The sequence below is a fragment of the Microcaecilia unicolor genome, chromosome 2 (assembly GCF_901765095.1).
Source record: "Microcaecilia unicolor chromosome 2, aMicUni1.1, whole genome shotgun sequence".
Lineage (NCBI taxonomy): Eukaryota > Metazoa > Chordata > Amphibia > Gymnophiona > Siphonopidae > Microcaecilia > Microcaecilia unicolor.
Window position 1 is genome coordinate 91488500 of NC_044032.1, and position 25494 is coordinate 91513993.

A 25494-nucleotide genomic window follows, 5' to 3' on the forward strand; every position below is an offset into this window, starting at 1 on the left:
CTCTTAGTCTTCATAGTCCTCTACTTGGGGAGACTGAAATGAAACCTTACAAGAGGATAAGGATGTTTAACAAAGAAATATAAAATTATAATACAAGTATGGCATCAAGTTATCACTAATAAACACATATAGTCCGCACTGTTGGATCCTTATGGGGGGTTAGGTAACTTTGCATTCAAAAATGAACGAAGTTGCAAAGGCTCAAAGAAGTGATAAGTCTTATTTTCATAAGAAACTATACATTTGCAAGGAAATCGGAGCTGAAACTTAGCTCCTATCTGTATTGTCTCTTGTCTCATTATCAGGAATTTTTTCCTCCGTTCCTGTGTGGTTCTCGATACATCTGGAAATAGTTGGAATCGTTCCCCCAGAAAGACCATAGAAGAGGTTTGTCTCAGATATTGCCTCAGGATAGCTTCCTTATCCACCAAGAAAACAAAAGATACCAGCAAAGTGGATCTATACTCAACCACTTCTTGTGATTGCTCGAGTAACGCGGATACATCTAAATGTTCCAAAACTTTTTCAGTAAGCTCATTATCTTTTTCCTTAGGTGCTCGAGCAGGAATCATATAAAGTTTTTGTATTGGAGGAAAGTTTGTATCAGAGTAATTGAAAATTTCCTTCAGCAACTTATGAAACATGTCTCTTAATGGGGTGTATTTTACAAAGGGAAAGTTCAAAAACCTCAAATTTAAATTTCTAGCCCCATTTTCTAGATTTTCAATCTTCCTGTGCATCAAGTCCGCATTTTGGAACAGTTTACATTCTTGTTCTTTCAATGAAGAGATGGTAGTCTCACATTGCTTTAAATTACTAGCTTGAGAAGCCAAATTGTTCTGTAAAGATTCTATCTTTAAAGTGTTAGCTTAAGAGCTAGAAACAAAAGTTAAACATATTTTATGCAAAGATTCCATCGCCCCCCACAAAGACTCCGATGTCACCTTAGATGGCTTCTCTAGGGGTAGGAGTTGCAGTGCAGGTCCCAGCTGTCGATCCGCCATCTCCTGCGCGGTTCGGGCTTCCACCTGGATGTTATCCATGTTACCCCTACTCCTAGGGGTGGATGTTTGACTCGGATCTTCGCCGGAAAAACTCGGCGGGAACAGCGTAGCGTCGAGGGAGTGCTCCTTCCCCAAGACCGCAGCTTCGAGTTCGGGCTGCTGGACGGGACTTCCTCCGGCGTCACTTCCTGCTACACGGGGCAAACGGGGGCTTCTTGGGCTAAGTGATAATTCACTTTCCTGGCCAAGGCTCCTCTCTGCCTCGGCTGGCGGGGCGCCCAAATTAGCGACAGAGACAGTGAAATCCGTGATCGGAATTTGCCCTCGAGGAGGTATCGTGGAGGGTAAGGAGCTTTTACCTCCCCTCGTCTTTCCCTTCCTTTTGGGCATAGTTAAAGAGGAAAAGAAAAAAATTTAAGGTAAGACTATCCGAGGTAGGATTATCACGTCTTAACCTGACGCCATCTTGGATCAGTCTCCGTCAGTATTCTCAATGGAGAAGGGTAGTTAGTGGGATTCCCCAGGGCTCTGTGCTGGGACCGCTGCTTTTTTAACATATTTATAAATGACCTAGAGATGGGAGTAACTAGTGAGGTAATTAAATTTGCTGATGACACAAAGTTATTCAAAGTCGTTAAATTGCGGGAGGATTGTGAAAAATTACAAGAGGACCTTACAAGACTGGGAGACTGGGCGTCTAAATGGCAGATGACGTTTAATGTGCGCAAGTGCAAAGTGATGCATGTGGGAAAGAGGAACCCGAATTATAGCTATGTCATGCAAGGTTCCACGTTAGGAGTTACAGACCAAGAATGAGATCTAGGTGTCATCGTTGATGATACGTTTAAACCTTCTGCTCAGTGTGCTGCTGCGGCTAAGAAAGCAAATAGAATGTTAGGTATTATTAGGAAAGGAATGGAAAACAAAAATGAGGATGTTATAATTCCTTTGTATCGCTCCATGGTGCGACCGCACCTCGAATATTGTGTTCAATTCTGGTCGCCGCATCTCAAAAAAGATATAGTGGAATTAGAAAAGGTGCAGAGAAGGGCGACGAAAATGATAAACAGGATGGGACGACTTCCCTATGAGGAAAGGCTAAAGCGGCTAGGTCTCTTAAGCTTGGAGAAAAGGCGGCTGAGGGGAGATATGATAGAGGTCTATAAAATAATGAGTGGAGTTGAATGGGTAGATGTGAAGCGTCCACGCTTTCCAAAAATACTAGGACTAGGGGGCATGCGATGAAGCTACAATGTAGTAAATTTAAAACGAATCGGAGAAAACGTTTCTTCACTCAACGTGTAATTAAACTCTGGAATTCGTTGCCAGAGAATGTGGTAAAGGCGGTTAGCTTAGCAGAGTTTTAAAAAGGTTTGGACGGCTTCCTAAAGGCAAAGTCCATAGACCGTTATTAAATGGACTTGGGGAAAATCCACTATTTCTGGGATAAGCAGTATAAAATGTTTTGTACATTTTTGGATGTTGCTGGGTATTTGTAACCTGGATTGACCACTGTTGCAAACAGGATGCTGGGCTCGATGGACCTTTGGTCTTTCCCAGCATGGCATTACTTATGTACATATTCTGTGTGATTCAAGAACCCATATTAATAGTGCCCAGCATATTGGTAGGACTTTAGCACCTTCACTTCAGCCCTGTATGAAGAAGAAAGAGTAAATCCAGAGGTAATCACTGTTTTTTGCAGAATATTCCATTATCTACCCTCAGAAGGCTGAGTTGAATGCACCCCTGACTGCAGCAGAGGTACAGACAGCCATTCAGAAAGTGGCTCTATATAAGAGGCTGGGGCCCAATGGCTTCAGAGGAGAATTTTATAAGATTGTTGAACATCAGGTTACCCCACCACTCCCACCACTGGTAACTGTTCCAGGATGGAATAGAGCAAGGATTCTTGTCCCAAGAATGCATTCATCACAGTGAAACCCAAGCCTTGAAAGAAATAGTTACAACCTGAGATTGTATAGGACCATATCCCAACTTAACTTTGATATCAAGGATTTAGCTAAGATCCTGGCCACAGAGAAGCTGCTCAAGATGATTGGGGATGATATTCAGTTCTTTGTGCTAGGAAAGTGATAGCGAACACAAAATTTTGTCAGACAAAAAACCGTACTCATCAGCTTCGATGTCAAGAAAGCATTTGATAGGGTGGGCTGGTAGTATTTATTTCAGGTGTAAAACGCTCTATGGTTTGGTGGGAGGGGGGGGTTCTTACAGTAGTGAAAGCACTTTACAGAAGCCTGACAGTTGACGTGGTGGTTAATGGCTCTGCAACTTCACCCTTCCCACTAAAATGAAGAATGATGCCCCCTAAAAGAAAAGTCCATAAGCCATTATTAAGATGGACTTGTGGGAAAATCCACTGCTTATTTCTAGGATAAGCAGCATAAACTGTACTGTTTTGGGATATTGCCAGGTACTTGTGACCTGGATTGGCCATTGTTGAAAACAGGATACTGGGCTTGATGGATGTTTGGTCTATCCCAGTTTGGCACCTCTTATGTTCTTATAATCCGAATGTACTTCCATAACAAAGCAATACTTGTGCTGCCACCGGCATCTGCACTGTTTCCTCCACCTCAGCATTTGTTCCACTTTTCCCATGGAAGCTCAGCAGCTGCTAAAAACTTGGGGACTGGAGGGTTTGTCAGGACAGACAAGGCATAACCATAGAGTGAAGAATCTATGGCAGGCAAAAAGAAAGGATAAGCAATTAGGGTAGCAGTATTTTTCTGGTGTGATTTCTGTGTATGGGGATGTTTTATCTGTGTTTATCATCCTAAAAGCCAAACCTTACTGTGTCAATGGAAAAAATGCTTAGTGATGAATTTTTAAGTCCTAGCTGGCTATTAAGGGAGTTAAAATTTTGCTTTAAAAGAAATTGTCATCTGCTTACTGGCTAAATTAAACCACCCAAAATTAATAAGGTGGCTAAATTCAGCCAGGCACAAAGGCTATTTCCAGGGGTGTTCACAGGGCAAGCATATGACTTAGCTAGCTAGTACTGATTTTCAGCACTCACCAGCTAAGGTTAGCCACTCAGCCGTGGTCGCACATATAGCAGCCACATTGTCTGGCTAGATTTAGAAAATTTTTAGCCAAAATCTTAGCCAGTTAGAGTCCACTGAAAATGTTCATAAAAAGACCCATTTAAAAATAAGTTATCTTTTTCATTTAGGGACCCTTTTACAATGCCACAGTAGAGCTACCACAGTGTTGGCATGTGCCAATCCAACACTTCCGCCGGCCCACCGTGGGAGCCGGCAGTAGTGCTGCCCACATCATGCACCATTTCTGTAGTGACAGAAATTTGTTTTGCTCTGGGCGCTACCCAGTTACCACTGGGTTAGCATGGGAGCCCTTACCACCTCCTAAATAGGTGACAATAAGGGCTACCCCAGAAATGGCCACACGGCAAGTATTCACTTAGCACACAAATATTTCCTCTTCCCCCCCCCCCTTTTACCCACTGCGGTAAAAGGGGCCTCGGCATGTGGCATATCCACGCGCCAACACTACCTCGGGACCTCTTTTACCACAGCTTGGTAAAAGGGGCACTAAGTAATTTTTGAAAATGACCCATTAATTAGGCACAATTTGTAGTTTCAAAAATTCAAATCTTTTTATTAAAAAGCCTTGATCTCTTCCAGTTATTAAATACCCTTCTAATTTAGATTTTGGATTTTCAGATAATTAGTTTTATAATAATTATATATTAACCTTTTTGTGGTATAAAAAGGGATCATGAACCTGCTATGTATTTATCGTGATCCCACCTGGTTTGATATACAAATCAGTATTACCTGCAACATTTCTTGTGACATAGTTCCAAAATATTTGAGGAATAGTTTCCAAAGTTTTCTATTCATCCAAAATTGTTCAATGAAATATATCAATAGGTCAATCATTCAAGCCATATTGAATTTTTGTCAACTTTCTGGGTACTAGTGATTGATCCTCAGTAATGCTGCACAAAAGTTTTTATTTCTAGTCAAAAATGTGTACTCATTTCTTAACAGTTTTGAAGAGTGATAGGCACATAGGACAGTCCTTTATTAAAGACAGTCACTTCATCAGCTGATCACTCTTTTGATGATAGATTTGTGATAGCTGATATGTCATTTGAGAACCTAGTCTATAGCCACACTGAGATCTCTGAAAAATATAATAGCCCTGGTTTCTTATTGTTTTTGAGCCTCATTGTGTAAGTTAATCTTATGATAAAATAAGTTTTTGTCTATTAATCTTCCTTGTACTGCATTGGGGTTTTTTAAAATAATTTAACTGTAGCTGCTTTCAGATTGATTGATTGTAACCTTCTATATTCATAAAAGCATAGTTATATTGCACTCTTCAGCAAGTACAGCTTTCATTTAATCTAATGTAGCTATCATGTTGATTCTACAATGTACTGGCAAAATGTTTAGTTCTAGCTTTGATTTTTTTTTTCTTTACATAGGGCCGATCCTTTGTCCAATATGGTTCTAAGCTTCTCTTGTAAGGAAGATGCCATTGCTTTTGCAGAAAAGAATGGTAAGTATATCATTTTAAATACATTGTTTCACCAAGAGCCAGTTTGTACTGTTTTGTTTGTTGGTGGGCAACATACATGAACTTTGTTTCAGTGCATATTTAAATATATATCATTAAGACGTATCTGACAGACAAGTACAGAGCCACCCAGCTGAGCCAGGCAAGTGTCTCATGCTGGCACAGAACATCATGTAGACCAGGCATGTCCGAGCTCAGTTCTCGAAGGCCACAAACATGCCAGGTTTTCAGGCTATTCCTATTGAATTCAGTAGGGATATCCTGAAAACCTAACCTGTTTGCGGTCTTTGAGGACTGAACTTGGACAAGGCTAGTCTAGACCAGGGGTTTTCAACCCAGTCCTCGGGACACACCTAGCCAGTTGGGTTTATGCATGAAACAGATGTGCATATAATGGAAGCAATGTATGCAAATCTATCTCATGCATGCATATTTTTTTTTTGTTCATTTGTACCCCGCGCTTTCCCACTCATGGCAGGCTCAATGCGGCTTACATATTGTATACAGGTACTTATTTGTACCTGGGGCAATGGAGGGTTAAGTCACTTGCCCAGAGTCACAAGGAGCTGCCTGTGCCTGAAGTGGAAATCGAGCTCAGTTCCCTAGGACCAAAGTCCACCACCCTAACCACTAGGCCACTCATTGTGGATATCCTGAAAACCTGGCTGGCTGTGTATCCAGAGGTCAAGCCCTTGGGTTCTCAACCAAGTCCTGTCTAGGAAATCCTTGAAGCATGCGTAGCCTAGCAAACCGCACTGCTCATCAGTTTGTACTTTGTATTTTGAAGGAGGACACCTTCCCATCAAACTGTTACCATTTTTGACTATTGATTTTTTCAACTGTTTCACTCAACAGTGGACATCTTTTTAATCTTTTTTTTTTTTTTTTTTCTTGATCCCCATATGAATGCATTTAGGCCCCTATTTAATGAAGTGTGCCCAGGTCTTACACCTAACTTGTGTTAATTGTAGAAGTTAGGGTATACTCTGCAGTAATGGTTAGCACATTTGCTATGCTTTGTTAACTGCATAGCAGGTAAACTGAAATACAGATAGCCACACATTTCAACTGCACTACATTCTCTGTTATTTTAGAAGAGAATGTATAGTAATGACATCTGCTTTAACTGAAAGGCATATTCTGCACCCCTTACAAGCTCCATAGTAAACATAGTAGATGACGGCAGAAAAAGACCTGCACGGTCCATCCAGTCTGATCAAGAAGATAAATTCATATGTGCTACTTTTTTATTTGTACTGTCCTCTTCAGTGCACAGACCGTATAAGTCTGCCCAGCACTATCCCCGCCTCCCAACTACCAGTCCCAGCACAGACCGTATAAGTCTGCCCAGCACTAGTCCCGCTTCCCAACCACCAGTCCCAGCACAGACCGTATAAGTCTGCCCAGCACTAGCCCCGCCTCCCAACCACCAGTCCCAGCACAGACCGTATAAGTCTGCCCGGCACTAGCCCCGCCTCCCAACCACCAGCTCTCCAAAATGACATTTTCCTTATTAGCTATGTAATTGTACAGTTACAAAGTATTAACAATTAACATCAGTAATTCTCTTATTAAACAGCTAACACAGTTTAGTAAATACATTGTATTTATAGTTTGTTGTTGTTGCTGCTACAATACTCAACACAAAAGTCACACCTTTTGTTTCAATGACCTACATTTGGCACTAGTAGCACAGCTACAGTTGCTCTCGTTTAAAGCCAGTCATCAACTTCGAGGTACCTGAAGTACAAAAAGGTACTAGAAGTGCCTTGGAAAAGTCACACTATCTGTTTGTACAGTTTCAATTTATAGATATCAAGAATGATTTGGGCCCACTATTATGTGCGCTTTTATCATATAATCTGCTTTGCTTTAAAGTGAAATAGAAGTGAATGATCCTAAACCACGACGAATTTGTATGATGCAAAATGCTTTGATCTTCTATCACCCTTGCTAATGAATCAACACTGGCTTCCAATTGCCTGCACAATAACATTAAAAACACTGATTCTAGCCCTCTGCACTTTTTACTTCAGTCTGCCCCACGATTTAAATCCCCTTGTTATTCCCTGTAAGGACTAAGATCATCACAATCTAATCGTCTGGTTATTGTTTCTCCACTGAAGATTAGATTGGAGCCCACACATTGTACAGTCTTCAGCTTCCTGGCCCCATCTTTGTGGAACTCCCTACTTGTGAGAATGAGCGTGGAAGAGCTATTCAACTTCAACACCGCTGACTGAATAACACTAACTTAATGTGGGAACACTTACCACCTCTTGCTAATTTTTTTTTTCAGTGGCCATACAATAATGCTAACATCAGCGCATGGCCGGAAAATGAAATAATTTTAAAAGGCTGAATTTATGGCTGCGCTAGAAATGGATTTGTGAGTGCTAATGCGGGACTTTGCTGCACACCAAGTCCATTTCCTAGTGCAACTTAATAAAAGGGCCCCTATATCTGCTTCTATAGCCAGGGAGACCAGAAGAGTGACCCTAGTGGGTATCAGTTAGCAAGATTCAAAGTAGCTTCAGCTACAGAAGCTCTAGAGGAAATATATTATAATTTAGATATCTCACTAGAATCATCAGGTAATTATAGTACCTCTTGAAAATACTTTTTAATCAATTCCATTGGAGATAACTGGCAAGTTTTTGGAGAATTAAAAAAATCATTTTTTCTTCCACCAGGTTCTTCAAAAACTCAGCCTGCTTATACAAGTAAAAAACTATCCATAATACTTATCACTCCAGCAGCTTCTAGGGCTGCCACTAGGGGCTCCATTCTTGACCATCCGCCTTCAGCTTGGCTTAGCCTCCGATTAATGTGAAAACTTTAATGTCTGCTCCACCTCACTCTGATGTAAATTTTTGACCTTCGCAGCTGCTCTTCTTGTTGTTTTTTTTTTTCACCATTCTTCTCCATTTTCACCATTTTGTCATCATCTCCTTTTTGAAAGTTAAATGCTAACATATTAGATTTCCTGTGTGTACTTACTCCATAGGCGATATCAAATCTGATCACATTTTGATCACTGTTATCAAGCGGCACCAGCACCATTGCCTCCTGCACCAGAACATGCACTCCGCTAAGGACTAAGTCTAGAATTTTTCCTTATGTTGGCTCTAGGTATGTGATTTAATTTAGGACAGCTGTATTGATTATTGGTTTGGGGACCCATCTATATTACATAGGGTTCAAAACACCCAGATATAGAATACAAACATAGTCTGATCAGGCCCCAATGCTGTTGACCTTAACCTTATCCTCTGATCCAGGAGGAATCTGCTGTCAGCGCCTAAATGACACTATCTTGCTAGACCCTGGTAATGTGACCCAACTGGAGAAAGATCTTGTACAATATATTCAGCTGAATGATGCTGGAGAGGTATCCTCAGGGACATTATGAGAAGGGCTTAAAGCGGTGATATGTGTGAAAATAATTGCCCTTCATGCCTACCAGTGCAAAATCCATTTAGCAAGACAGGGGCAGTTGCATGACCAGATAGAGATTAGATCAACAACTAAAGAGGGGCCCCAAATCTCCAACTTTAGATGAGCAACTCCATAGATTGAAGTTAGAGCTCCATGATATTCAATTAGCATAGATCTCTAAAAATCTACAAAGAGCACAACAAACACATTTTGAATCTGGAAACAAGGCTAGTCATCTGTTAGCCAATACATTTAAAAAATTGGAGCGTCGTAACCACATCCCCTTAATTGCACATGAGAATGGGCAATCACACACAACCAAGGATATACAAGATATTTGTACAATACAATACTTCTGTATCAGCCAGATATCTTGCCTACAGATACAGATATCCTGAGATTGAGCTGGAGGCCCTTTCTAAGCCTATCGCACTGGACAAAATTCAGTGGACCATTTGAGATCTCCCTAACGGCAAGGCTCTGGGGTCTGATAGATTCACAAACAAGTTTTATAAATGTTATAGCAAACGTTTGGCACCACTGCTTAAGGGTTTTCAGTGATCTAGAGAGCTTAGAGAACTGCATTATTCTTGGCTCTTTGTAGCAATTATCTGAATCCCAGGAAGAATTCATTGTCCTGCACTTCCTATAGGCTAATCTCATTCCTTGGGTCAAATTATAAAATCTTTAACAAACTTTTGGCACGTCATCTATGGTGCCTTTTGCCCTCTATTATTCATGATGACCAAGCAGATGTCATTACAGGGAGGCAAATATTCGATAACATCCGCAGAACATTACATTTGATGTATCAGGCTAAGGCAAAAGCAATCCCAATGCTCTTGCTCTCTCTAGATGCAGAAAAAGTGTTAGATCATGTAAATTGGTAGTGTGTTCTCGATATTAGAAAGATGGGGATTTCCGGGCACCATCTTCATTGGCTACATTTACTGCATACTAATCCCCCTACCATGTTTAAAAATCAATGGCACCTACTGTCACGTTTTCAAATCTGGAACTGGGTTGTGAGCCCTTGGGCCACTGCCGAGGAGCGGCAGTGGCAGGCAAAACCACCCCACACCAGTGGCAAGGCAGAACTCTGACAACAGTTAGGCTTCACCTGTACCTGGCCACTTTCCACCAGGAGTTAAGCTCCCAGCTTCAGGTGGCCGACAGGACTTTGCAGGGCAGGAGCTGGATAACAGCTAGGCAGCACAGGGACTGAGTGTCCGAGGGGAAAGGAAGGAACAAGGGCAGTAAGGCAGAAAACTGGGCTAGACAATACAACACAAGGCAGGGACAGGACAAGCTAGGGGACAGAAACTGGAAGCTGCAAGCAGCCACTGAAACAGGGAACAAAACACTGACTAACAAGACACAGAACTAAAAGCTGCAGAGCAGCCAGCAGGATACAAACAGACAAGGACTAAACACCAAACTACCACTCAGAGACAAGCAAATAAACAACAATCTAATCTATCCATCCACAGACTAGCAAGAACAGACAAGAATCAAGGCAGGCAAAAACTAGAACTGGAAACAGCAGAAGTGCACCAGCACCCCAACATACCAGGGCCTTAAACAAAATGCAAAGGCAAGTAGAAATGTTCCAAGATGGCTGATAAGCCCAAAAGCAGTTGGAACTCAGCTGCTGCAATCACCAGGCAGCTACGGGTGCTGTGCAGGCTCAAACGGCACAAGCAAACCTGGCAGCCTGGAAGATCTGGACCGGACTGGGCTGAAATCTGGAACGGGTGACGATCCACAGCAGCCACCGGTTCTGGCCACCAGAGGGCGAGATGAACACAGACGTAACACCTACACTGTTCCTTTTGTGATACACTTTCCTCTAAATCTGAATGAACTTTTTAAGGATCTTGAAAGATGGGAGGGAAAGAACCTATCCTGACTTGGAAGGGTCCAGGATATCAAACTGATGATTTTGCCTAAGCTCCTGCATTTATTTTTAGCTCTGCTACTACCTATTTCTATAAGATTTTTTGTTCAGCTTTGGAGGAAAACTTTCTCCTATTATTTGGAAAAAAGTGCTTCCCCCCCCAAGACGATGTTATACCAAACTAGGCTGAAGGGTGGGATGGGAGTCCCCTGCTTTCCATTTATATTATCAGACGGCCCAGCTTTGGGTATCGGCAGAGTGGCTACACAGCCCGGCCAAAATATGGATTAAATTGGAACAAGGATGGTTGGACACTGTTCCACTTTGGACTTTCTTATGGGTTCCCAAACACAATTTGTTGGAGAATGTTAAAAAAGCCCCTTTGGGGGGGGGGGGGGGGGGTGGCCATCCCTTCATGACTTGGTATAAAATTTGAGCTAAATTCTTCCCAGATAGAAAAAATTATTTTCTACATACAGCTATTCGCTATGCACCAAAGGAGAAATGGAGACCACACATTAGGCTTTGTATGGAAAGAGGGGAAAGTCTTACCTTTTTCTGAGCTACAGGAGAAGCATAGGTTACTACCACATCATGTTTTCCATTATAGACAAATTTTGGACTATCTTCAGCGCAGAGCCAGGGGAAAGCTTGAGTTAACAGAGACACTATTAGAGCGGACGCTGAGGGGGGAACAATGGCATAGACTGTATCGCTCACTTATGTGGTTCTCTGTTCTCCTGTAGCAACACCATTAGTACGTTATATTAATTTGCTGGAAGGTGGATATGGGGACTACATTTGGGATGAGAAATAGGTATTCAATATTTATTGAAGGTATCTATAGCTAGCCACCTAGTAGGTGGTATTACACTCCTCAAAGGCTTCTCAAAATGTTTAAGCATGGCTCAGGTCTGTGCTCGAGGGAATGTGGAGTACTTGGAGATATGTATCATATCTGGTGGTCTTGCCCTAAAGTGCAACTTTATTGGGATACTCAAGATAGAGTACCCAACCAAGGTGGAGTATTGTTTGCTACACTTTAAACCTTATGGAGTAAAGCGGGAATATCACAAAGTAGCAACTAGCATTTATACAGCAAGCAAAATTGCTCTATTAGCGGCCTGGAAACAACTTAGTATACCTTCTATGCTGATAGTGCGGCATAAGATTGACTGTGTTTATGAAATGACTAAACTGACAGCACTTAGAACTGAAGAAGAACAAGGCACACAAGACGTTATATATAATGAGAGCCATTATTAACCAAGATCCCAAACACAGTTGAATAGCACACAGATTCAAATTGCAGTTACCAGTACAGACACTTGTTGTGCTGACATATTACTGGGTGAAACTTGCAGTTGTAATTATTTATACATCATTGCCCACAAGTGCAAAGCGGTATTACTGTTGGATCATTTTGACTCCTGACGCAGTTATTATTGCCAAAACACAGCTGTGTCGAGTCTGATCAATGTGCAGTCCAACTGTGTTTTAAATCTCGGTGAATAAAGGCTCTTATTGATGTATTTTTGAGATGGATTAGCTGGCTGTGATTTATTATGACTGTGTATATCCTATGGGTTCATGCTGCTCCTATGGGAGGAGGGGAGGAAATATTTGTTGGGTGTGGGATGGGGAGAACACTGATCTTGGAGTTTCACTTTTGCTCATTGTTGTATTGGTGAATGACAATAAAAGTGACAAAAAAAAAAAAAAAAGCTGTTTTACTGACAACCTAAATTTCATAGTTATATAGATAGCAGATGAATACCACCAGCTGTCTCCATAGAGTTAGGTATAATGCCAATGCTCTGCCCTCTCTCCAGTATACAAATCTGTAAAAATTTCCAGCACTGTCTGTATAATGCTGCTGAAAATTCTTGGATTGGGCACTTATCTGTATAGCAGCTGCTGCTATGTGCATAAGTGCTTTTGAATACAAAACCCCATGTTTCCTCAGAGCATGGGAGGCCATAACAGACTCCTTGGGGCTCTACAGAGTCATAACAGAGTGTCATTTTCGTTTGCTCCTCCTCCAAAGGCTGCTCAGGCCAAATTTTCCAGTACAGTCTAATTTCCAGCTTTTTAAAGAAGCCTTTATGCTTTTACCAGTGAAGGCAATAGAACAAGCGTCATTCATAGAAATAACTCAGGAGTTTTATTCCAATTATTTTCCCATCCCAGAGAAGTCAAATAGTATGGAATCTGTGGTCTAAGAGATCTGAAACTGTTTCATGTTGAAGAAAAATTTAAATGAATACTTTATCCATCAGCCTTTCCTACTTAACAAGGGGGAATTGGCTGGATGTGTACGCTGGCATTCCAATTCTTAAGAATCACTGAAAATATCTTCACTTTATACATGTGGCCTGCTATCATGATTCTTGCTTTTCATACCCTCCTCAGTTGAAATGTTGAGCAATTATGGCATCTTACCTATGGAAAAGTTTGCTGGTGCTCTATCTGGGTGACTGTCTCCTTGCAGTCCATGTCAGATCTAGCAATCTCTCTAAGGAATGAAATCATAATTCCACTTCATTTGTTGAGGTTTCTATTCAGCTTTGTCAGATCTAACCTGCTCCTAGCAGAGAGTCATTCTTTTTCAGAGGCAAAGCCTTTCTTCTGCTAGACAATCTACAACAGCACCTCCAAAATGTATATGTGGCCCAGTGCTTCATTTTTATTACATCCAAAGCTTACTTGAGAATGTTGGGTCATGGGGCTTCCGAGGTACATGTAGCCATTTTTGCCCACCCTCAAGATGAGATAACCACAATAGGGCCTAAAGTTTCAGTGGAATCAGGCTATACATTGTTTGCCCTCCAAAATCATTGTTTTTGCTAATCTACAAACCACTTCCAATGATGGATAGTACAAGTCAGCAACCTTATGGATTTTTCTTTATGTCTCGGGAACATTCATTGTGTATGCACCACCAATGCTTCCAACATTGATTTATCTAGAACAGAGAGCAATATACTATTCTCCTTAGGTATCTGTTTACCTTCTACAGGGTCGGTTAGCGTTGATCCAAATATTCATCTAAGCTAATTAATTACAGGACAGCAAAACAAGTTAGCAGATTCAGCAGAGGTCTCTAACCTCACAAATGGTCATTCAACTCAGTAATACTACAATCCATCTTTTATACCAGTACAGAATACTTTGTATAAACCTGTTCACCACCAACAAGAATGCCAAGCTTCCCCTGTACTGCTTCAGATGACCATCTCTTGATCATCGGGATCATGATGCTGTAGCTGTGGAATGAACTTGGTCCCATTTCCATCAGTATATTCCAGTGCCACTAATGGCTAAAAAATTCCAATCACTACTGTGTATTATGATTTTCAAAGTGCTGTAGTGGCCTCAACAAAACTGTTTTCTTCTTTAGAGGTATTCAGTTAACTTCCAGTCTCTCTTCAAGCGTTTCTGGACTTAATAGCACAAAACAAAGTACGTGCATCCCAGTCTCAAATCTCATGCTCTAACAGTGAGAAAATTGAACAGCTGAATGTTAGCCTCCTTTAATCTACCAACACAAATTCAAGACATTCTTGTAGCAAAGAAGCCCTCCAGATGAATGTTTTGCCTTCAAGTGGAAGAGATTATCTATAGGGTGTTCTGTGAGTGGCCATGGTTATTTTTAATGTAACCCAGAAACAATTCTAGAATATCTATGCCAACTCTGGCATGTCTTCAGACATACTCTGACTACATTGCAGTGCATTGTATAGGCTTTCATGTAATTCTATAGCTCCATCGAGTCTGCATTTAAAGAGAAAAAATAAAGCAAAGTTGTCAAAAATTAATTCTGGTGCACCTTCTGGAAAAGATACAAAAACATTAGACCAATTAGGAAGAAATGCTTTCAAATTAGCAATGCTTTGTTTCCTGCATAGGGGCTCACCAGCCACATATGGCTGAGGATATGCATCAGTTCATTCAAAAGCTAGCAGCTTAAACAGAGCACCTACCACAAAATGAGAAATCTCAATTTCTCAACTATTAGTTACTTATGAGAGTGGCAGAAACTTGATTGTTAATGACCTATGAGTCATTTGGTACCACTGCCTGTACCTTAGCTGTGGCTGTGGTAGCCAGGAAACAAGCCTTTTTAAGTGTATTAGGCTTGAGAGAAGACATGTGTCAACAGTTGACGGGTGTTACACAAAAGCCCGATAAGTCCACTTTAGGGACAAACTGAAATTTTCTTACTGACATATTTTTCATAGGGCTATTCATTATCTACTTATTTTTTTGCTGAAAAGCATATCAAGTCCCTCATTAGCCATAGCAAAATTTTGTTGTGCCTTTTGCTTTGTGCAAAACCCTGTTAAGTCCACAGGAAGTAGTCCCACAGGAAACGAAATAAAGAAACTAATTTCCTAATATATTAATCACTTTGTATGCACAATATTCTTGTATCTGCTAACAAATGCTATAATTAATTTTAAACAGCTAATTTAGGTCAACTTAATTTGTAGTGATATGCATAGTAACATATGTTTGGGCCCACGCTAGCCTAGCTGATCATTCAACACTACAAGGCAAAGCAATTCTTTGTTTTTTCGAGCATGGCAGCCATAAGTTAAAATGTCAAATTATCCTGCCAAAATATTTTTGAAAAAAACAAATGCATGATGACAGCAACAAAATGAACTGTAACAAAAATTACATGTACAAAGGGAGAGGAATTTCTGAATAGAAAAGGACAGACAGTACTGCGGCGGTCTACTAGCCTTGACTGTGGTTGCACGCCCTGCTGTATGGATGGTTTAAATTACCAAAGTAAACAAGAAATCCTTTCAATAAAATCAGAGATCATGCCACACAGAATCTGTAACTGTGAGGAATGATGATAAAATTAGATGTCAAACAGTATCGATTCCAAAATGAAAATGGAAAACCAAGCTGCAGCTCACTATTTAAGATGAGAAGACTTAACCTGACAGTTGTATCAAGTGCTACTTTTGTGATGTACAATAAGCATGACATGGATATGAAAATTTAAACATTTTTATTCAGTGTGTTTTCATGCTTTGAAGAAAGGAAAACAGTCATCGAACCTAAGAACTCCTGCGTATTCTGGACTTGTTCCACAAAAGGCGGCAAAGGTGAAAGATGTCCAGAGTTTAGTCGAGAAATTAGACTTCTACCATCAGATTGTAGTTCAGTAAATAGTTAAGCAAATGAAATGGAAGAGAACTGTGAATTAATTTAGGATATAAACAGTCCTTTTATTAGCACAACTATTGCATTATTAATCAGATATTAATATTTAGACAAAATGTGTTAAGCTTTAGACAGTAGTCTTTGCCTTCGTTTTTGTTATTCTGACATTGCTTTGTCAGGTAAGTCAACAATAATGTAACCTGTGAATGATGGCTTTCACAGAAACAAAAATCTAAATACATGATCTGATTTTGTCAAAAATGTATTTTTTGTGACTTTGCAGGTTTTTGTTCAATGCCTTTTCAGTTAACTGATGTACTATGGACAAGGAAAAATCTGATTCAAGGAGTAGACTGTAGATCTCATGAAAGACCATTGTGCAACACTCCAGGCTCTGTCAGTAACATCAGAACAGCTCTCCTGTCTAGAAGTCCATAGTAACAGTTTTTAAGTATATTTCATGGCCAATCTCTCAGCAACAGCAAAGACTAAGAGAGAAGGCATACAAAGCTACCATCTTCACCACAATCCAAATTTCTGCCTCTTTTTATGTACTTCAGACATAAACAGTCTCTCATCAGTGGTCAGCATCACTTATCAATGAGAGACGAACCTTATTTCCAAACACATGGATCACAATATCTACGATATCATACTATAAAAAGAGAAAGCAAGTGGTGCAATCAAAACAGTAAAGAATAAAACCACTCTCAAGCCTATAAGTATGTTCATTACTGTTGAAGATGGATGAAGAAAATAAAAACTTCAGTGAAAGCCACACAGCCAATTATGTCTCTTTGTGGCTAAAGTGTAAGTAGCAAAAAAAAAAAAAAAAAAAAAGTAGAAGAATCGAGTTCCAGGAAATCAGTCTAAAACATGAAATCCAAAGCTCCTTAAAATTCTTTATTCTCTGACAATTCTCCAATGTGCATACAATCTTGACCCTACACGTGCCATGTTTCGGCTTAAAAAGCCTTCCTCAGGGGTCTTTTGCAGACGCTTGAGGGGAAATGAGTAGATTGGAGAGTAGTGCTCCTAGCACCAAATAATTAAACTCCAGTGCAAAAAATAAACTAAAACAAAGTATGACCACAAAACATCAAGCATCTGAAATTTAAATGCTAGTTGCTAATTTTCAAAGTACATAGACTTACAAAGTTACGTGGCGGGGCATAATCGAAAGGGGCACCCAAGTTTTCCTGAGGACATCCTCGCAGGACGTCCCTGCGAAGGGGCATGGAAACCCGTATTATCGAAACAAGATGGGCATCCATCTTTCGTTTCGATAATACGGTCGGGAACACCCAAATCTTGACATTTAGGTCGTCCCTAGAGATGGTCGTCCTTAGAAATGGTCATTTCTGATTTTCGGCGATAATGGAAACTAAGGACGCCCATCTTAGAAACGACCAAATGCAAGCCCTTTGGTCATGGGAGGAGCCAGCATTCCTCACATGCCAGGACACCAACCGGGCACCCTAGGGGGCACTGCAGTGGACTTCAGAAAAAGCTCCCAGGTTCATAGCTCCCTTACCTTGTGTGCTGAGCCCCCCAAAGCCCCCCCCCCAAAAAAAACCCACCACCCACAACTGTACACCACTACCATAGCCCTTATGGGTGAAGGGGGGCACCTACATGTGGGTACAGTGGGTTTGTGGTGGGTTTTGGAGGGCTCACGTTTACCACCACCACAAGTGTAACAGGTGGGGGGGGGGGGGGCCTGGGTCCGCCTGCCTAAAGTGCACTGCACCCACTAAAACTGCTCCAGGGACCTGCATACTGCTGCGATGGACCTGAGTATGACATTTGAGGCTGGCACAAAATATTTTTAAACTATTTTTTGAGGGTGGGAGGGGGTTAGTGACCACTGGGGGAGTAAGGGGAGGTCATCCCTGATTCCCTCCGGTGGTCATCTGGTCAGTTCGGGCACCTTTTCGTGGCTTGGTCATAACAAAAAAAGGACCACGTAAAGTCGTCCAAGTGCTCATCAGGGACGCCCTTTTTTCTGATTATGGGTCGAGGACGCCCATGTGTTAGGCATGCCCAAGTCCCGCCTTTGCTACGCCTCTGACACGCCCCCTGGGAACTTTGGTTGTCCCCACGACGGAAAGCAGTTAGGGATGCCCAAAATAGGCTTTCGATTATGCCGATTTGGGTGACCCTGGGAGAAGGACGCCCGTCTTCCGATTTGTGTCGAAAGATGGGCGTCATCCTTCTCTTTCACAAATAAGCCTGATAGTAACCTATATAATTTTGCAAGTCAATGTGCTTTGAAAATGAGCCTTTTAGTAACTCTCCTTCAGTTCCTTTCCACAACATAAAAATATCATTGTTATATCTACACCTTACCATATAATCTGATCCTCAAATGGAGAATGTTAATTCTCAAAATCTGCCATGTATTTAAGGCGATACCTGAACATATTTGTCCATTAAATACAGCTTTGTTTAAGTGCAATAGCTGCCAGTCATCAAAAAAATCATGCTACAACATGACACTCATGAAGAATTTTAAAAAGCCATGTGATTGGAGGCAGTATTCTGTTGTGGAACAGAAATTGGTTAAAAGAAAATAGAGAGTAGGGTTAAATGGTCAATTTTCTTAATGAAGAAAGGTGAATGATAGATTACTCCAAGAATTTGTACTAGGTCTGGTGCTTTTTTAAGTGACGTCATGGGCAATATATTGAAATCTTCCACTCAGTGTGTGGCAGTGGCCAAAAAAAAAAAATATAATAATTTAAAGGCATACTACTAGAGGAGTAGAAAACAAAAAATATCACTGCCTCTGAATGGCTCCATTCTGTGACTTCACCTTGAGTACTGTATGCAGTTCTGGTCACTGCATCTCAAAAAAGGATCTAGCAGAAATGGATGACGTACAGAGAAGAGTAATCAAAATAAGGGGAATGTAGTGACTTCTATGAGGAAAGGCTAAAGACATCAGAATTCTTCAGCTTGGTGAAGACAGCTGAGGGGGAGATATGATAAGTATATAAAAATCCTGAGTGGATTGGAATGGGTAAATGTGAATCAATTGTTTATTCTCTCTAAAAGAACATGAAGTTACTAAGTAGTACATTTGAAACAAACAGTTCTGTTTCATTGGATTAAATTAAATGATAAAGTTAACTAAAGAGCAGTGTTTTTTTATGTTTAAACTGTTTTATTGACGATTATCACAGTACAAATTGACTTAGAATATTCATATAGCATTGCTTGATATACAAAACAGCATTCTTACAACATATTCAACATCGCCAAACACTTTTCTTCCCCAGTTTTCTCCCCCCTCCCCTCTTAACAATTCCTTGGCAAGTGCTAATATTAGATGTTAAATGACTTTGATTCCTAATATCATACACTTAAAGAGCAGTGTTTTAATAACAAGCAGCTTCCATGGAATCATTCAAAAGGGTCCCATGACAAGTTTGCTTGCATTATTGCTAGAAATTCTTAACCTTTCAGAAAATCTCAGTTTGCATGGAAAGGGACCTATATGACACCTGACCAACTTTCACTTTAATCTTGTTTGCTCTCCAATTAGAGTTTCTCTGAACCTTTTGTTCTTTTTATGCTTTTTCATTGTTCTTCCTCGTCTCTTGTTTTTCTCTTTACTTAGTATGCCTTTAGTATTTTTTAAAATGTTCTTAATTGTTGCCATTGTTTTTCTCATTAGGTCATCCTTTTTTCTTACACTACATCAAGCAAGGTCCATAAACTGATTGGTTGTCTTTTTCTCTGTCATAAAGTTGTCTTTCCTGAAGCAAAATATAATATTTTGGCTTCATTTCTACTATGTCTTATTCAGAAATGTTGTCAAAGCAGGCTGGCAGCTGCAAGAGTTGCTCTGATTCAAATGCAGATTGTAGATGGAGTGACCTTCTGGAGAAGAGAGGGGAAGAGTCCCCCTAGGCAGTGACATATTTTGTCTTCTCTTACCTTTCAAGGAAGATTGAGCAAGATGTTTCAAGTTTTCTGTGGTGCAGAAGCTTCTCTTTCATTCTGGATATCACATGGGACACGAGTTGCAGCATCAGTGGCTCCACTGGCTGAGGACCCCTTAGGCTGATTGATCAGGGGATGCGATTCTGGTGTATTCATTCTCTGGCCCCAGTGGACTTCATTGGGAGGAGGTGCAACATAGGCATTTTCAATCTTCAGCCCCCATGGGGGCTGGGGAAAGCAATGCCAAATCTTCACCTTTTGATCTTCTACTTTAAGAGGATCCATCTGCTGTGGTATGACCAACCCACCAAGGAAAATCCAAAAACCCAATAGACTGATGCATTTAAGATATTGCTCACAAATCATTGTGGACAGTTCTACTGCTTCCTCAAGGCATCTGTTGATGCAGCATATATTGAAAGTTTTAGTCTCGAGTGGCTTAAGTCTAGAAGAAAAAGATCTTGTTGATAAAAAGAAATCTTGTTTAAAGCAGACCCCATAGTCTAAGAAAAACACTTAAGGCATAACAAATACCACTTGTGGTTAAGCCCTGTTCGTGCAATCCTGCACCTAGGCCCACTTCTTCAGTGAGCTCAAAGCATTGGTCCAAGCAGAAGAGTATGAAGCCTTGGGCAGAGACTCAGAGACTCAAAATGCCAGATAACTTTACTATGTAGAGGTCTTCAAAATGGTGGAAGTTCCACATACGCTGAAGTGGCCAAGCCCACAGACTCATTTCTGTTTCCATGTAGTATACAAATTGCTATAATCTCCCATAAAGGATGTTCTCAAATCTATAGAACTTATTCTCAAGAATAAGTTGGTCTTCTTTGGTCTTATTTTGCCAGATCTGAAGCATCTACTTTTTTATCATGAGACCAGTTTACGATTGAGATTAACAGAGATATGGCTTTGGCTTTTGAAGCATCTGATCATATAAAAATAAAGGTGAAAGGGGATAGATGTGGGAGTAATCTAAGGGGATATTTCCTTTATGGAGAGTGTGGTGAATGTATGGAACAGCCTCCCAGCAGGCGTGATGGTGATGAGAACTTGATCTGAATTCAGGAAAATATGGGACAAGCTCAGAGGATCTCTAAGGGAGAGAAAAAAATTGTAGAGTTTGTTAGTAGATATGGATGGAACATACTGGGTAGGCCATATGATCTTTATCTTTGGTCAGTTTCTGTTGGCCTCACCCTGAGTGCCAGACATCCTTCCCCAGTTATATTATTGCCTTCCACACTGCTCACAAACAGTATTTAAACTTCCATTTTACTATTTGACACCAGGGCCATCACAGCTATGATTGCAGGCAGATTTACAGTGACCATAGAAAGTCTGTTTTATCATATATATCATGTTAATGTCCACATTTGTATAATATTGTAAAATGTTCTCTGAAAAAAAGCAAGATAGCTGAATTCTCACATATAGGTAACTTCAAGAGAGCCTGCAGGGGAACTTTTGTCCAGCACTTTGCCAGACCTTTACAGAATACTCCAATCATGTGTATGTATTTGGTCCCACCTGCTGCTGTTACATGAGACCCCTCTCAGTCCTTAGTTTTTCATAGAACTGATCTGACATCTTTCATATTGCAGGCACCTCAGTGCTTTACTTCCACTCTGAAAATATTCCTTTTGTATAAGTCCTGTCACTGTTGCATGCTTACGTTTTGGCCATTTGTAAGTTTTCTTTTTTTCTCAGCAGCTTGATTTGGGTGATATTAGGCCTCAAGCGCTCATCCTGCTGTTTTTCATTATTGAATTGTTTGATTTTGCTATGGCTATTTTCCCAGACGACATGTCCAACAGGATCCCTGGCACCTTATTTCTAATAAAGTCCAAAGCAGGTTACAAAAAGAGAGCCAGTGAAAGACACTGGGAAATTACAATAACTAATTAACATATTTTTCTGAATCAAATATTTATCAAAAAGATACATCTTTAACTGCTTTGAAAAAGAAAAACAAGAAGATTGTCATTTGATATATAAAGGTAGGCTATTCCAAATATAAGCTGCCCAATAAGGGAAGGAGGCATCTAGTATACATGTAAATCATAATTTTATTTTTATTTTTTAATTTTTGTTATATTTGTACCCCGCGCTTTCCCACTCATGGCAGGCTCAATGCGGCTAATACCTTAACCATTGGAAATTTCAAGAGAGAAATGAGAGGTGCAGTCTGGAGCTGGTACCACTTAGGGAAATTAAATTTTTAGGACCTATCCTATAAAATATTCTAAAACCAATTAAAAAAATAATCCGAGCTTGAATAAGTAACCAGTGAAAGGGAATCAGTAGTGGAGTAGTAGTACTTTCCAGCTTCTTTAATCTATAAATTGATCTTGCTGCCATGTTTTCCAAAAGCTGTAGCTTCCTCAACAATTTTTGATATACTCCTGAATATAAAATGTTGCAGTAATCCAACTGAGACAAGATCAATAAATGTACTAATATGCCAAAAAGCTCTTCATGAAAATTAGGATGTATGAGCCCCAGTTGTTTAAACTTAAAGAACACCTTTTTGCAGAGGTTATTTACCTGAGGCTGTATGGACAGTGAACTATATAAAATTACTCTTGAAACCCTGGTGGTTCTTTCCACTTAAAATTGCTCACCAGAGAATATAGTGTGACAAAACTTGGCAGAAATAATAAAACAAAGAATCTTACTTTTTGTATGTTCAATGCTATATTCAGATCCCATCTATATCAAAAAATAACACATGCATATAAACCAACCAATTCACTTATTTTATAATGATTTTTGTGTATGTGCTCATAGAAAGTTGTTAAGGACCTGTACAGACCAACTCGGTCTTATATTGTCCACAGGCTGCTAATCATTACACATATTTTTTATTCGTCAAAAAAAATTTCAGTTTGTGTAAAAACTACCAAACCCTCATGGTTCCCTAGCTACGCAAAACAGAAAAAAAATTTACAAATGAAACCTCAAAAACTCCCAATGAAGATATTCAAACAAGAATTTGTGTGCCACTAATAGGCTCATCTCCAACTGTAATGGAGTGAGATATTATTATTGGTTTCTATATCATAAAAGGGGGGAAAAAGAATCGATGAAAAAACTCCACAATCTGAAGAAAAAGGATTGATTCCAAAAAATCCACCCTATACATTACTAAGAAACCATGAAAGGCTGTGCTTTTTAATGTATAAAAAAACATCGAAAGTGGTAGACCATACACTTCAATAAAATCAACAGATCTATATATCAAAAAAACTGACCTAGAAATATTCATAGCAATTTTTGCAAACAACTAGTACTTATGAATGTTGACACTCCAGCTTCATGAATCCTCCCATGGATCCTGTTGTCGAATGATGTACCGGACTAAACTTTAATCAGCTGCTTCAATGTTCAGTTCAAATTATATCAGATCCACTGTTGAATCTAAAATGAAGTTGTTCAAAATTCTTCTTCAACAAAAGTGCCTTATTTCACCGGAGCCTACTGTTTCAGGAAGAAACCAATCCTTTACTTCATTTTCGTAGCTAGGGAACCATGAGGGTTTGGTAGCTTTTACACAAACTGAAATTTTATATATTACATTGTTGATCAGTTTGTATCCTGTATATTGGAATTTGAGGTATTTTTTTTTTATACATGCCATTACATACTCCATTGGTCCTGTGTTCCGTCATGGACCATGTTTCGCTGACCTGCTGTTTCAAGGGACCCGACTAGCTTTACATATCAGCTGCGAAAGTCCCACTTAAAACATTCAGTAACTGATACTTGACACCATGGCAGGACCCAGGACCATTAAAAGCTAAGTGGCATTTTACTTAGTTAAGTGTGTTTAAATGGAGCATGTAATGGCACATATAAAAAAATATGTGCAATGATTAGCAGCCTGTGGGCAATATAAGACTGAGTTGATCTGTGCTGGTCCTTAAGAAAATTCTATGAGCACATATACAAAAAAATATGAAAGTAAGTGAATTGGTTGGTTTATGTGTTATTTTTTTAAAATAGATGGTATCTGAGTATTCCACTATCCCATATTTTCAACTCCTTTCCCCATTGTTTTGCAATGTAATTAGGCAGATGTCCAACTCGAGCTTCTCAATGTAATTTCGACTAAGAAGGTACGTTGATTTAACTCATGTTGCACCAGAACTAAAGCAAAAATATTGTAAGCATATGGATAAAGATGTACACCTTCTTCAAATAACAGATCCTAATGAATTTATATAAATGTTAAAGAGCAAAAGAAAAGGGAGATTCTTGAGAAACATCACAATGGTTTCAAAATAGGAGATAAAATCTATTCTAAAATCATAAAGCAAAATAGTAAATAAGAGTATTCTATGTAAACACGGTTCACCGTATTTTTGAAACATAGATCTGTCCAGGTACTTTTGCAGAAGCATTTTTCATATACAAGGTCTGAAATGGGTTCAACAATGTTCTCCGCTCTCCCATATACTTTTTAACTTTTATCTTGGGGACATAGGAAAGATTTTAGAATGTTTTGGAATTAGATATTTCTCTATGCAGAACAACTTAACATCAGTTTATTATCTAATGAAAGAAGTTTTTGGTGTTCTATTTGCCTTGTTTTTTCTCCTTTGATTTGAATATAAATCCAGACAAGACAAATATATTGTAGGTAAAGAATACAACACAAAGTATACAGAAATTACTCCCTAAGCTAACAAGAGTGGGGATATCCCTCAAAGAGAAAATCTAAGTTATTGGGGCTTTGTCTAGATTCAGGCCTGACAATGTCTTCACAAATAAATAATGTGGTTCATAAATGCTTTTTAAAATTGAAGATGATTTGTCATATTTTTTGGAACTTAATTATTTTCAGGTTATTGTACAGGCAATGGTAATAACTATTCTAGACTATTATAATAACGTTTGGATCTTCCAGAGAAGCAATAAAAGAGATTACAGATTGTGAAAAATGCAGTAGCTAAACCAATATAGGGGGTCTTTTACTAAGGGTTAGTTCGAGTTATCTGCAGCAGATCCCATTTTATTTCTATGGGACCTGCCGCTCATAACACAAGCTAATCTTTAGTAAAAGACCCCCATAGGGAGGCCATTGGTTTGAATCTGGTTTTGAAAAAGTTGCACTGGCTCCCCTGTAAAGCCAGGGTCAAATTTAAACTTCTGATTATGATTTTTAAATTCTTCATGGTTTGGCCCTTGCTTACCTACAAGATTTTGCTCAGTTATATCAACCAGAGATAGCTCTTAGATCATTAAGTGATATTAGAGTGGTAATCCTACTCACTCGGTATGCCTTATGAACAAAAAGACATTTAATCTACTATAATAAAAACAACCTCCAATGTTCTTAAGCTGGCTCCGTGCCACTGTGGCAGTGTAGGGTTCATAAGTCTGTCATTCAGCGGTTCATTGGCTCTCATTGTCCCACCCGCGCGTCAAAACGTGATGCCATCAAGGGTGGAA

General features: G+C 39.7%; 1 protein-coding gene across 1 annotated transcript in view; it reads left to right on the forward strand.

The window, feature by feature from the left end:
• The window catches only part of NDUFS4 (NADH:ubiquinone oxidoreductase subunit S4), a 201269-nt gene that overhangs the window by 172181 nt on the left and 3594 nt on the right, over nt 1–25494 (forward strand). The window contains exon 4 of the mRNA XM_030193122.1: nt 5485–5558. Within this exon, the coding sequence (XP_030048982.1) occupies nt 5485–5558 (74 nt within the window). The remainder of the gene's footprint in view (nt 1–5484; nt 5559–25494) is intronic.